The sequence below is a fragment of the Oryza sativa genome, chromosome 5 (assembly GCF_034140825.1).
Source record: "Oryza sativa Japonica Group chromosome 5, ASM3414082v1".
In the NCBI taxonomy this organism is placed as follows: domain Eukaryota; kingdom Viridiplantae; phylum Streptophyta; class Magnoliopsida; order Poales; family Poaceae; genus Oryza; species Oryza sativa.
The window spans coordinates 2686077-2700171 of NC_089039.1; the positions used below are offsets into that span (position 1 = coordinate 2686077).

Here is a 14095-nt window from a genome sequence, read left to right on the forward strand (position 1 = left end):
CATAGGAGGATTGATCTAGAGAGAAAATAAGAGAAGGGAGGGAGAAATAACAGAGGAGGATAATGCCGGGATGGAGAGATCTAGAGAAACGGAGAGAAAAAAAAAAGAGGAACTAATATGTCTATAAATTAGTCCTTCCCATTCAAACAAGGTCTTAGAATTTGTTGCCAATTTATAACATATATTGATGAGAATTATACATTTTCATATTGTTTTTTTCAAATAGGAATATCACAAATATTCCAATCTTTTAGAATTATTAATCAATAAAAATAAAAACTAACTTTGTAGATAACCCCATACATTTAATCTCCCTAGGTCTTAAGTATATGAATTTCACATACATCGATCTATTCATGTCACCAAGTCAGAATATGTCTAACTACACAGTGGGTCATGTGTTCCGGAGGTTTTCATTCCAATATTTTCTTTTTTTATGAGCCTCTTTCCTTCTGTTTGCATAGAGTAAAGTTTTCAAATATCTCAAGAAAAAAAAAATAAAAAAAATGACCAGTTTATGTATCCCGAATAGGATCAACAATACCACCACAGGCCATACTAATCGACGCGCCTATTTTCTAGTTAATAATTAATACACCTAAACTTAAAATGCAAGTATACCATATCATCTGTGTTCAAAATTAACTTAAATTATAGTTAATAATTTAGCATATAACACTATGCTATATGCTAAATTATTATTCCTCACATCATTGCATAATATTTCAACCAAAATCCATCCATCATTTTTACTACATTCAACATACATTCATTCATATATTCCGCAGCAAAGCGTAGTACATCATCTAGCATATACCATAATTTTAACCTTCCCAGTTGCAAAGTAACTATAAAGCTAGAAGTTTTCTGCATATAAACATGTTGTATGGACATGATTTCCATGTCCACACATAGCTATAGCTACATGGTTGAGGAATCTCAAAAGGATATAAAAGAAACGTTACATTCCAAGAAACTGCATGAGAGAACAGAAAATGCCAGTAGTGTACTAGACCATCTTTGTTAAAAAAGTTGATATTAATAGCAGAGGTAGAAGAGGTAACAGGCGTATGATGAGACTATCAATGTACAAGTTGATAATAGCATGAATCAGATTAAAACGAAGCCCGGTCTAGTTATGGATTAGGTGGGTTTCCTCTCTTCAGTAGTGAGCATGGGAGATCCTGAAAAATGAATACAACGTTTCAGCATTTGAGCAAAACAAAATGCTCAACTTATCAGCAATTCATAGAAGATAAGGTATTAACACATGTTCAGATAGCAACAAAGTGAATAACAGCAAAACGTATTGCATCTCATACAATTCAAGCAAAGATTCCCTCCTAACCTTCCTGGTCATCATACCAATGTTGTTGAAAAATAAACACATAAATGACTACTACTTTATGTTCTAAAATTGCACTATTCTGATTTCTTTCAGAATATACTATAGCTTTCGCGTAGCGGCGTAGAATACAAAGAGGTCAATATTTTTTTAATGCTTTGCCTTAGAAGTCTACCAGATCCTCTTAATTTCCTGGAATTGATAGTGATAGATTCTTGAATGTAAATAGTACTACAAACTCTAACTCTAACAATATCTGAAAAAAAGAATTAAACATAAAAGCCATAAAATAAAAAATGACTGAATATCCATACATGCACGAGAGACAAATAATATAATTGGCTTAATCATCTTATTTGCTGCTGATATAAATGGAGACACCATAAGGGCTCCAATCATCAGGCATTACTTTGCTGATCGAAAAGACTGCCAAATGAGATGTTTCAATCAGATATAGCTACAACACATGTTAAGGTTCTACATCAGAGACATGGTCATAAAGGAAAACGACGGAGTACATGTTACAGGCAATCAAAGGCAACTTCTCTCCATTTTTGTAAAAAAGGTCAGATCATAGGATAGACTTTGTAAATAAAGGAAAGAAAATGCCAGAGTCCCCACATTGCGAAACGCTAGAGCTCCAGAAACATTGAAGGGCCATACGAAGATGATGACAGTGAGACCAAGATAACAAGATAAACAAAAGCATCTACACATGTCAGGTTCTACATCAGAGACATGGTCATAAAGGAAAACGACGGAGTACATGTTACAGGCAATCAAAGGCAACTTCTCTCCATTTTTGTAAAAAAGGTCAGATCATAGGATAGACTTTGCAAATAAAGGAAAGAAAATGCCAGAGTCCCCACATTGCGAAACACTAGAGCTCCAGAAACATTGAAGGGCCATACGAAGATGATGCAGTGAGACCAAAATAACAAGATAAACAAAAGCATCTATACACTAACTACAATTTGCTGAAAAAAGAAAAAGACAATGGCGATATTTTGATTCTTTTTTGTGAAATAAAAATGATTTATTCTTCACTCCTGTAAATTGTACTAGCAAATTTCCAAAAACACTTGTTGTGCCTTTGGAACTCTTATTCACATTACATGTTTACTGCAAACTAATAGGCTAATTCTAAAGTGACAGTGTTTAGGATTGTGAACTTTTTGGTTTTATTCCTTAGGCTTTCACAAACTTGGCAAGATACATCTCTATTGTTTTAGCAGTATAAAATCTTTGGAACCAAAGCAAGCATAGAAAAATAAAATCCATCAGAGGATATGGAGAAGGGATATAAAAAAAAATTCCTTTTTAGAGAAACATTTGCTAAGATTACTGAATACAACAACTTAAATCATTGGCAACATGAAAGCTCACTACATTGACATCGACAGGCCACACAAGACATCGAGTATAGGGAAATGGCTAACAGCCTCACATGGCACTAAGACACTTAAAGAATTGCAAGACAAAAAACACTGCACATTTTTACATCATAATTAACACAGATATAGAAAAGTTCACATGCCTGTAGTTGCTTCCTGAAGTGCGTACATAGCAGAAATCTCCTCCCGAGTAGGGACAGAAACAGCGAATGAACCTAATCAGTAAAATAAACTATTTTAGTGGTTTATTGAGGCAAATATTATGTATCTGTAAACAGATGAAAGTATGCATTCAAGTACATTTGGGCCGATGTTCTTGTATCTTTGTAAACAGAAAAGAAGTATATATGCAAGTCTTAGGTGTATATCATTGTTATAAAATATACTAGCAATACAAATATCCTCTTTTCAATATTAAAATAGAAAAAAAATATTTGTGTATATTTATACAAAAAAAAATATTTGTGTATATTTATACCCCTCTTAACAACTTCTCCATTTTCTGAGACAACTGTCGTCAAATTTATGGTGTTTCGAGCTCCATTGCGTATGTGAAACAAACCAACCTACAAAATCAACTCATATTTGAGTAATTCAATAAAAAAACACAAAAAGACACAAAGAAAGCAATTCACAGTTAAAAACAATAAACATACTTTAATGTCCAATGTGGAATTGAGACCATTTCCTTTGTCAAAATGATCCTCAGAAAGTCTCAGCAACATTTCTTCTAACTAATACAATCAATAAAAAGGTTACAGAAGCCAACATAAAGTATCCAAATGCCATACAAAAAATTATTTTCACCTGAATTGTATCAGAAACCCATTCTCCATTTAAATGCTGAATGATATCGCCGACTCTGACTCCCAGTTTCTCAATAGTAGACCCTGATGACACCTATATTTAATTTCAGTTGATATAAGAATTACTACATGACAGGGGCATACATCTTAAGTAAATCAAAATCTACAATAGTAAACAATCTATATACTTCTTCGACAATGAGCCCATCGCAAATATGGATCTTGCGTAATATCATCTCTATATGAGGAAGGTCCAGAAATTTAATGGCTGAAAGCTTGACCCCAAGTTGAGGGCGGGGGATACACCTCTGCCAGATAATTGTTCATTAGAATTCAAAAGGAGGTACAAAGCAGAATAAAGCATGTAAAATAAAATATTTAGACTGAAATTTAAATAATATGTATAAAAAAGCAGTTTAACAGAGCTATACGATGTATTCTAAAATCATGTCCGCCCAAGACTATAATCCCTACATAATTTTATATATGATCTTTTAGTAAAATTTTGAAATGATTCCTTTAAACAATAAGCATTAAACTAATAAGAACTGTATTGCTAAGTTATCTTATGGTCATTGATTTGCAGCAAATAATATAAAATTATCAATAAGAGATACCTTCACAATAATACAAGTGAAATCACACATTATGTTTTCGCATGACATGATACTGTTACAGCATACATTAAAAAGTCTTCTAGGTCATCTATCTTAATCTAGGAAGGTCAACCCTATAATCCAACTTTGAATAACAACAAAAAAAGAACAAAAATATTTTCGCAATATTATAGAAAAATGAAAAGAAAACACACTGGATCTTCCGCCACAGATGTAAGCACTTGATAAGTATCGAGGAGGGAATAAAAGCATGTGTCTGACAAGCAATCCCCACCGTGCTCCCCTCAAAGTCAATGACTAGCCCTCCCAAGGCACACTACAATATTTACAGCAAAAATTAACTATATTAAAAGATATAAATCGTATACCATATAGTTCAAAATTAAAATGATTATAATAAAACGAAGATACCTTAGGGGTGGCAGTATCAACATACATGTAGTGATGCCGACCACACAAAAACGGATTGCAGTATTGTACTTTGCCATGACTTATACTTAGACACAAGTTCTCATCCCTTCCTAACACAAATATTTGTTGAGCATAATTCAGGTTGAAAGTAAAATTAGGTATCTGAACTGGGGATTCCACTATAATCTCGAACAAAGCAAGATTGTAGTGTGTCTGAGCATAAATCAAGCGCCCCTCCACCGTGGTGTCGTCCAGTAGGTGCACAAAGACCTAAAACATTTATTGCAAAATGTATAAAATTATTAAATCATCTAGGGAACACATGACAAAAGGACCGAAAACAAATGATCATGACCATTTTAGACAAAAGGCTAAATGTTGCGTATGCTTTCTGGAAGAGTCAAATTCAAATATATAGCATTTAAATTGATACTAGAGACTTTGCACCGTAAATAGTAGGGAAATATTTGAAGCATCAAGCGATTTTGAGATTGAGTTAAATATAATAAGGCTAAGAAGGAAATAAGTAACTACATCCATCCCAAAATATTGTCCAGATGCATAGCCAAAAGCTGCTATATTTTGGAATGGAGGTAGTATTTCCCTATTTGGGAGTGATAAAAATGTTACACAATGGCTGGACATTGTTCTTTGTGTTGTCAATCAATGCCCTGGTCCTCAAACCTAGTGATCAACATGCCACCTAGAAATCCTATTTATAGGCATTGTTTCGCACTCTACACTACTCAATCAGATCTAGGAACAAAACAAGAACTAGGAAAGACTGCTTCAATCAATAGTATCCTCTTTGCACAAAATTCAGTGTGTTCAGCATTTCGATGTCAATGTGAAGCACAAACGAATTACAATATTTCATTGTTTTTTTTTTGTCTTCTACAATTTCCTTCCCAAGCAAATATGTGGAACTACATATATACTCAAGTAAACCATGCAATGAGAATGTCTTATCAATATGACGGACTAATTTTCTAGGTTGGAAAGAACTTGAGCTCTCCACTGGAAACCAAATTATGCTGGTTGAGGTGGTCATCGCAGACATTCTTATTTTTAGTATGATGGACCTTCCCAACTGGTCTCAGAACATTAGTAAGAAATAGAGAGTTCACGTGAAGTATACTATCTCTATAAAAACAATAAATAGTAGCCCAAGTGCCCAACATATAGTATTGGATGTATGAAGTGAATGAGAACTGTGTACAATGTTATGTGCATGCATTATGACTTATGAAATGTTGCATACAAATAGCATTTCTTTTGTGTTAGTACCAAAGTGAATGAGGCGGTGTTTTCTTAGTTCTATTTTCCCTAGCTTTATAACAAATAAACTCAACCTTCAGCAACATACCTTAGCAGAATAAGAATATTCATCATCACCAGACCAACGGTCTAAGGATGATGCTGAGCAAATAATATCAGCAGATGTAATAACAACACCAACTTTCGTTGTTTCATTCCAATCAATCAGAAATCCAGAGCAGCGTGCTAAGGGATTTCCATCTGCGAATATATACGTAATATTATCAAACATAGCAAATTTTCTATAGCAGTAAATAAGAGGTACAAATTGTGTACCAATGCAAGATGAAAGACCCAGAACATATTTTGCAGCACCAAGTATCGACTTTGTTGCAGATTCACGGATGTCGAGTAACTTTGGGTGAAGCAGACAAGAAGAAGATACATCCGTATTCAGTGTAGGAAAGCTAAGTTGATGAGCTGTAAAATAAGACCAACATCAATGCATAGATCATCTCTCCCACCTTGTAACTTACTACATCATTGAATATCATAGCTAACATTATGAGATGAGTCATGACTAGATTAGTACATTATTAAATATTAAATGATGAGTCATGGCACATTTAATGAACATAGCGCTTAGTTTTGAATGGTAGTACTGTATAAGGAAAGGGGGAGTTGAATAGTACCTCTTTTTTTATGGAATTCTTTTGATTTCTTCTTGTAAAGATCAATGGTGTCGAAATCAATCTCTTGGTCATCAGGCAAGTAGGGCTCACAGAGGGGAGAGCTCGGTGCGGACGAGATCTCCTCCCCCCCTACCTCCTCCATCTTCGTCAGCGGTTTTTCCTCCTCAATGAGATTGGCCCGAATCCTTTTGCGCTCTCTCACTGCCGTATCAGTGGCCAGCGTCGTCCTCCGGGATCGGGATCGCTCCGATGGTGGTGGAAGGGGCTCCTGCGACCCCGGCCGGCACCTTGCTGCCCTCGAACGGGTCACCCTCGTCGTCGACCCCGACCCCGGCGCATCGCCCTCTTTCGCAGCATCGGCATCGGCAGCGACAGGCACCCCGCTGTCCGGCTTTCGACTTGTTGCCCTCGGTGCATTAGACTTCCTCCGCCTAAATCTGGGTCCCGTAGAGACAGGTGCCATACCTCTGCCGCCGCCGCCGCCGCCGCCGCCTCCGCCTCCGCCTCCGCCTCCGCCTGCGAGGTCTAGGTCTGAGACGGTAGGAGAGTCGCCGGAGAATTCGAGAAGCTACGTGTGTGGGTTTCTTTTTCCTTTTTCTTTTAACTCTCCCCTACGATTTGAATCTGACGGTTTATGTTTTTTTCTCTCGACTTCAGAGGCTTTGTGGCTGATATTTCCTTTAGCAATACGAGTTACAAACGAATTTTTTTTGAAAATAATATTATTTTAATGGAAAATCACAAAATTATAGGTCGGCTAGACGAAATCGCAAGTTTAGCGCCCTGTCGAACTGGGGCAGTTCGATAGGTACCCCTGTCGAACTGGGTACTGTCGAACTGCCCTAGTTCGATAGGCTAGTTGTCCAAGAAAAAAAATAAAAAAGTACTTGCTACAGTGCCCGATAGGGACGTATCGAACAGGGGGAGTTCGATAGGGCGCGTGGCATGGACGTATCGAACAGCGGGAGTTCGATAGGCAGCGTCGCTACAGTGTCGCTACAGTGTTTTTCCTTTTTTTATGTTATTTTATTACCTGTCGAACTGCCCTTTCGAACTGCCTCCGTTCGACAGGGTGCTAAACTTGCGATTTCGTCTAACTGACCTATAATTTTGCGATTTTCCATTAAAATAATATTATTTCCAAAAAAAACTCGGCCTACTTCGACTCTGATATGGGCTTCTTCTGGGATTCCAAAGGCCTAAAGAATCGGTGTGGGCTAGTGTTGGGATTTTTCTTGGGCTGTTACTATATAGGGGAAATAATAAGTCTCTTATGTCTCTCTTTTCTCTCTTGTCCTAGTTGAATCGTGTCCCTCAACAACCAAATATATAACATTAATTCCTCGAAAATGCTTACCATTGGCCATCCGGCCAGAAATAAAAAATCGGACGTCTCAATCTAAAAGAACAACAGTGTAGGTGCATGGTGAAACAGTTGGTTAGGTGTACTGATAAGCTAATGGAGCATGCATGCAAATATATTTCAAAATTTAAATGATTTTTTCTCTTAAACTATTTGTCCGAATTTCAATCTAATTATATCATTGGATTCGTTACAATTAAATCTTTATAACAAGATATCACATGACTACATTCCGACGACTTTTAATTTTACTTTTTAAATGTTGCACACACTGTTACTGAAATGTTCCAACAAGCATTTGTTGATGTTTCACTAATGCATTTGTCGGAGAATGAACTCCTCCACCGGGGAACCGTGAGGCCCCCCTTCATGAGTTCGGCCAGGGGCAGCGGGTGAGATTCGAGGGCTTGGTGAGCGAAGCTGTGTCATCTTGAGGGAGTTATCCCCCTCCAAGATGATGAGACAAAAGGAGTTTATACAGGTTCGGGCCGCTGAGAAGCGTAATACCCTACTTCTGTGCTTAGCTGATCTTGTGAGAAATTACAAGATCTCCTTGTTGGGGGTAGAAGGTGTTGATCATCAGGGGCTCCAGCCCCCCCCTCCTACTAGGCCTGGACCTCCTTTTATATCTCAAGGGGTTACCACATGGGCCAAAAAACATAACTTAGTGGAGAAGGATTACAATCTTTGCATTAAATGCATGTCTTGTCTCTTGACTTGGGAAGCAAGCGCACGTCATCTTGATGACGAGGCCTGTCAAATCTTGCCGCCTGACACAGGGGGTGCTCCTGTCATTCACCATTTAATGGGTGAGGACTTCTGGGCTCCTATTACACCGGGAAACGGGAGCCTTGCTTTGACCAGAGCGGGAGGACCGACTCCGGCTGGGATAAGAGGATGAGAACCTCTCACCATCATTATTTGATGGGACATGTCAGGCTGCACGTCGCCTGACACACGAGCAGCGCACAGGCGCACTACCCCAGTCCCATCGGTCATTCGACCGGTCACAGACCGGTTGAGTGCATTGCACACCGCATTAAATGCGGCATGGCGCGACTACTCGGGCCGCCATAAATGCGGGTAGGTGGGCACCTGGAGGCGGACACTTAACCCACCGTACATGGTGACCTAGAGAGGGGGTCGGGGGAGCCCGACCCCTAGTCACGGGAGGGGGTGGCCGCCGCCCGACCTCGGGCCCGATCCCCCCTTGGGGGAGGGCCATGTGGCCCCTGGGGCAGCCTTCTCCCTCTAGTCTCAGCCAGGGAGTGGCCGCCGCCCCACCTCGGGCCTGACTCCCCTCGGGGGAGGGCCACATGTCATTGGGAGGCAGCCTCCTCCATTCAGTCTCTAGGAAGGAGTGGCCGCCACCCCACCTCGGGCCTGACTCCCCCCTCGGGGGAGGGCCACGTGGCATCGGGGGGCAGCCTCCTCCGACTAGTCTTTGGGAAGGAGTGGCCGCCACCCCACCTCGGGCCTGACTCCCCTCCGGGGAGGGCCACGTGTCATCGGGGGCAACCTCCTCCCTCTAAACATGATACCCCCGGGCACATATCACCGACAACATTAGCAATGTTTTTTATATGTTTCAGCAAATACATTTTTTATGTTTCAACAATAATTATAATTCGATGTTTCAATCTAAATATAAAAAATGTTTCACTAGTCGAGACTTAATGTTTCATGTAATAATGATTATTGGTGCCATCAATACTTTTTATATGTTGTACCTCTTTGGAACAATTTGTGAAGTGGGTTGAAACATCTTCACAATTGATGAAAGAATTATTTTTAAATAGTTCAACATAAGTTTGTTTTTTTCTAGAACACATATATATTTTTATCAAATTATATTCATGTGAGATCTTCTTATAAATTATAGATTGGGTATATATTTTAGAATAAAATTTTGTTTAAAGTTCGATTAAGAGAGAGAGAAGAAAGTAATAGTGCCTCAGGCCACCTTGGCAACCAGCTCTACTCCTGCATGCATGCGACAACCTCGCTCCTCTAACGCGTCCCTGCATACAGACGAGGAGCAGCATTCGATATTTGAAAAAATATTGAATGTATGATTTGTAGCGTCTGATTTAAAAATATTTCAACATTATTAAGTATTTGTGCAAAAATCTAATGGTATAATTGAAATTTAGATCAGATATATAATGTTGGAGAAAAATATTTACAATTTGTGGAAAAAATTAGGCACGTGTAATAGGAGGGAGAGGGAGAGAGAGTATGCAAGCAGCAGCGCAAGCAACACATGTAGGGCAGGCAAGCAACGTGGCACATAAGCAACGCGGGCGTGCGGCAATACGGGGGCGAGCGTTGACCAACAAGTGAAACATTAATTTATATATGGTGAAACAAAGAAAACAACAACTGAAACATTTAAATATTTTTATGAAACATGGTGAAGATACACGTTGAAACATGTTGGTGTCACATATGAAACAACAAGTATTGACGGATTGAAACACATGTTTTTCTTTTATCAAAATATAACCATGTGATATCTTATTGTCAAGATTTAATTACAATGAATACAACGGTGTGATCGGATCATAAATTGAATAAGTAATTTAAAAGAAAAATCATTTTGAAGCTTGCTAAAATACATGCATGTATGTATGCATGAGGTGGAGAGAGAGTAGTAGCAGTTAATTTCAGAAATTTTGTGAAACACATGACACATATTGAAACCTATCACTATCACGTATGAAACATTTTATTCTAACGGTTTGAAACACATGTTTTTCTTCTGACATAATATAATCATGTGATATTTTATTGTAAAGATTTAATTGCAACGAATACAACGGTGTGATCGGATCATAGATCGGATAAGTAATTTACAAGAAAAACTATTTAAAGAGAGGAAAGAATGAAAAGAAACAGCTAGGCACATACTTTACAGGAGAGGGTTCGTTCTCACATGCGCTCGTTTAGACGTCCGATTTTTGGTGTGATGCCGGATGTCCGAGCCGTAGCGCTCTCCTCAATTCCTCGATGATTTCACAAGCGGTTTCATCCTATATGGCGCTTATAAGATCCACATGTCAGTGGAAAGAAATTAACAGCCCCACATGTTAGTCATCCTAATATCTTTTCCTTTTTCCTCACCTCTCTCCCCTCCTCTTTTTCCTCACCGCTCTCCTCTCTCTGTCCCCAAGCGGTGGCAGCGACTAGCATTGTTGGGGCTGCAGCGGTGAAAGTGGCAGCGCGCGGAGCAAAAATGGCGTCGGTGGAAGGGAGAGGTGGAGGAGGACGCGATGCAGAACCGTCGTGATGTCCCTCTCTACTGCTGGCTTGTCTCCATGGCATCATCGCTGAGAGGCATTAGAAGATCGACAGCGGAAGGATGGGTGGTGCACAGGGGAGATGCTTGCCAGCCAGCTCCGAGGAGGCGCACGGGCTGCAAGAGCTCGTGGAGAACTTGGCTGGCTCCAAAGCGCGCGGGAGGAGAAGCTTGTTGGTGGCTGCACACGCGTGGAGGACTTGGCTTGCTCCGGCGCACGGGGAGGAGGAGCTTGTCGCTGTTAAACAGATAGATAGTTCGGATAGGAACATATCTGATGATAAGATAAGATAGAGTTTAGTTTGTTTCTTATTTTTCTGTTTCCTTTCTTCTCGGTGAAGATGTAATCTGTAAACTCCTATGTACACGCCACGCTAGGGGCTGTTTCTGGCTATATAACACGGACTGTGGAACCGAGAGAGGCAATCCATGTTAAACCCTTACATGGTATCAGAGCCTTCTTCCTCTTTTCCTCATGGCGTAATCTTCTTCCACTATCGCTCCTTCCCCGGCGCTCTTGCAGCCGGTGACAGAGAAGCTGGCTCGCAGCAACTTCTCCCTGTGACGAGCTCAGTCCTTGCGACTCTGCGAGGGGCCCAGATGGCTGGGTTCGTTGACGGCACCAAGGAGATGCCGGCTCCAACCAAGATCGTGAAAAAGGATGAGAAGGACATTGTTGTTCCCAATCCTGACTACACCGAATGGGTTGCTCAGGAATAGCAGGTACTAAGCTATCTTTTGCTTTCACTCTCACGTGAAATTCTTTCTCAGGTTGTTCATATGAACACTGCTGCCGGCGTCTGGACGGCCATCAAAGGGATGTTCACGTCCCAGTCTAGAGCTCGGGCTATCAACACAAGGATAGCTCTCACCACAACATAGAAGGGTAACCTTTTTGTGATCAACTACGTCAACAAGATGCGCGGCCTGGCGGACGAGATGACCGCGGCTGGAAAAAAGCTCGATGATGAGGACCTTGTGTCTTACATCCTCGCCGGGCTAGACTTCGATTATGATCCAGTGGTTTCAGCGGTTGCAGCCCGCGTGGAACCGATCACGATCTCAGAGCTGATCACACAATTGATCAGCTTTGAGCAGCGCCTGGAACTTCGTCAAGGCATGGCTCAGGCGAACGCTGCCATGCGTGGACGTGGCGGAGGAGGTGGCCAGCGCGGACGTGGTCGCGGTGGCGGCAATCCCGGCAGTGGCCGCGGCGCTCCCCAAGGCGGTCGCGGCGGCGCCAACAATCAGGAGCGGCCCAAGTGCCAGCTCTGTGGAAAACTTGGTCACACGGTGATCAAATGCTACAAGCGCTTCGACACCTCCTTCACTGGCGAGGACATAGCTGTGAACGCGGCCACAACTTCATATGGCATTGATACGAACTGGTACGTCGATACCGGCACCATCGACCACGTTACTGGCGAACTCGACAAGCTGACGGTACGGGACAAATACACCGGCAACGAACAAGTTCACGCCGCGAACGGAACAGGTATGGAGATCTCACATATTGGTCATGCTACTGTTCCAATCTCTAGTGGTAATCTTGTTCTTAAAAATGTTCTTTACGTTCCTGAAGCCACAAAAAATTTAGTCTCTGCATCCCGTTTAGCTTTTGATAATGATGCCTTTGTTGAACTTCATCCATATCATTTTTCTATAAAGGATCGGGACACGAGGAGGCTTCTACATCGCGGCAGATGTAAAGGGCGCCTCTACCCTTTGAAGCCATCTACCGATCCAGTTGTCAAGCATGCCTTTGGTGTCCACAAGATTTCTTCTTTCCGGTGGCACAGTCGACTGGGCCATCCCTCCCCTGCTGTTATGCGTCAAGTCCTTAGTCAGAATAATTTACCTTTTGTTAGTGATTCCAATAAAGACACCATATGTGATGCTTGTCAACAAGGGAAGAGTCATCAACTTCCCTATCCTAAGTCATTAAGTCGGTCTAAAGCTCCTTTGGAGCTCATTTTTTCAGATGTATGGGGTCCAGCCCCAACTTCAGTTGGCAGTCATTCCTATTATGTTAGTTTTGTGGATGATTTCAGTAAATTCACATGGATTTATCTTCTTAAGCGAAAATCCGAAGTTTTTTAATGTTTTCATGATTTTCAACATCTTGTTGAGCGCCGTTTTGATAGAAAAATTCTTGCACTCCAAACAGATTGGGGTGGTGAGTACCAACGCCTAAATTCTTTTTTTTCAACGCATTGGGATATCTCACTACGTCTCATGTCCACACACCCACCAACAAAACGGTGCCGCTGAACGAAAACATCGCCACATTGTTGAAGTTGGCTTGTCTCTCCTTGCCCATGCTGGCATGCCATTGAAATTCTGGGATGAGGCATTTCTCACTGCCGCTTATCTCATCAATCGACTGCCTACTCCTGTCAATGATGGAATCCCACCTCTCACAAAGCTGTTTCAACAAAACCCTGACTATGCCTCTCTCCGCACCTTTGGGTGTGCATGTTGGCTCCATCTCCGACCCTACAACTCTCGCAAACTTCAGTTTAGATCCAAACAATGTGTGTTTCTTGGTTATAGCACAATGCACAAAGGTTTCAAGTGTCTCGATGTTGCTTCAGGTCGGGTTTACATTTCCAGGGATGTTATCTTTGATGAGAGTGTTTTTCCTTTCATGTCTCTTCATCCTAATGCTGAGGCTCGCCTCCGGGCGGAAATTTCCCTTCTTCCTGAACACATGGAGAATAGCTCAGGTCTTTCTACTATGGAACAGCTAGCTGATTAATCCCTGTGTCATTTTCCTACCACTAACAATGCCTGTGCAGATCCAGAAAATCTTTTCGCTGCAAATTTTTCCTAGGATCAGCCAAGGCGCTACTTCATGCGCACTCCTCCTGCTGGCGGGAGTGCAGGAACTGGCGCGCCTCCTGACGTCGACT

The 14095-nt window shown here is 41.1% G+C and overlaps 1 protein-coding gene and 1 non-coding gene across 2 annotated transcripts; one reads left to right on the plus strand and one right to left on the minus strand.

Moving 5' to 3' along the window:
- Positions 1 to 723: 723 nt before the first annotated feature.
- Positions 724 to 7096, minus strand: LOC9272414 (uncharacterized). Its single transcript, XM_026025738.2, has 11 exons — positions 6523 to 7096; positions 6167 to 6310; positions 5940 to 6091; positions 4574 to 4843; positions 4357 to 4478; positions 3734 to 3851; positions 3547 to 3639; positions 3396 to 3473; positions 3218 to 3305; positions 2883 to 2954; positions 724 to 1184 (listed from the first exon to the last, which is right to left on the minus strand). Exons 1-11 carry the CDS (start codon positions 6983 to 6985, stop codon positions 1144 to 1146), a joined length of 1641 nt encoding a protein of 546 aa, XP_025881523.1. The 5' UTR covers positions 6986 to 7096; the 3' UTR covers positions 724 to 1143.
- A 5044-nt stretch (positions 7097 to 12140) lies between these two features.
- On the plus strand, positions 12141 to 12279 carry LOC112939163 (small nucleolar RNA Z247). The gene has a single exon (XR_003242705.1). It is a non-coding gene; the product is annotated as a small nucleolar RNA Z247 (small nucleolar RNA).
- The last annotated feature ends 1816 nt before the right edge of the window (positions 12280 to 14095 follow it).

Bases quoted from the DNA above. Each gene is read 5' to 3' on its own strand.
- LOC9272414 (XM_026025738.2), bottom strand. From the start codon at position 6,985: ATGGCACCTGTCTCTACGGGACCCAGATTTAGGCGGAGGAAGTCTAAT. The intron at 3,474-3,546 runs GTGAAAATAATT...TGATTGTATTAG, and splicing joins GGGTTTCTGATACAATTCAG to TTAGAAGAAATGTTGCTGAG. The intron at 2,955-3,217 runs GTATAAATATAC...TTTACTGATTAG, and splicing joins TGGAGAAGTTGTTAAGAGGG to GTTCATTCGCTGTTTCTGTC.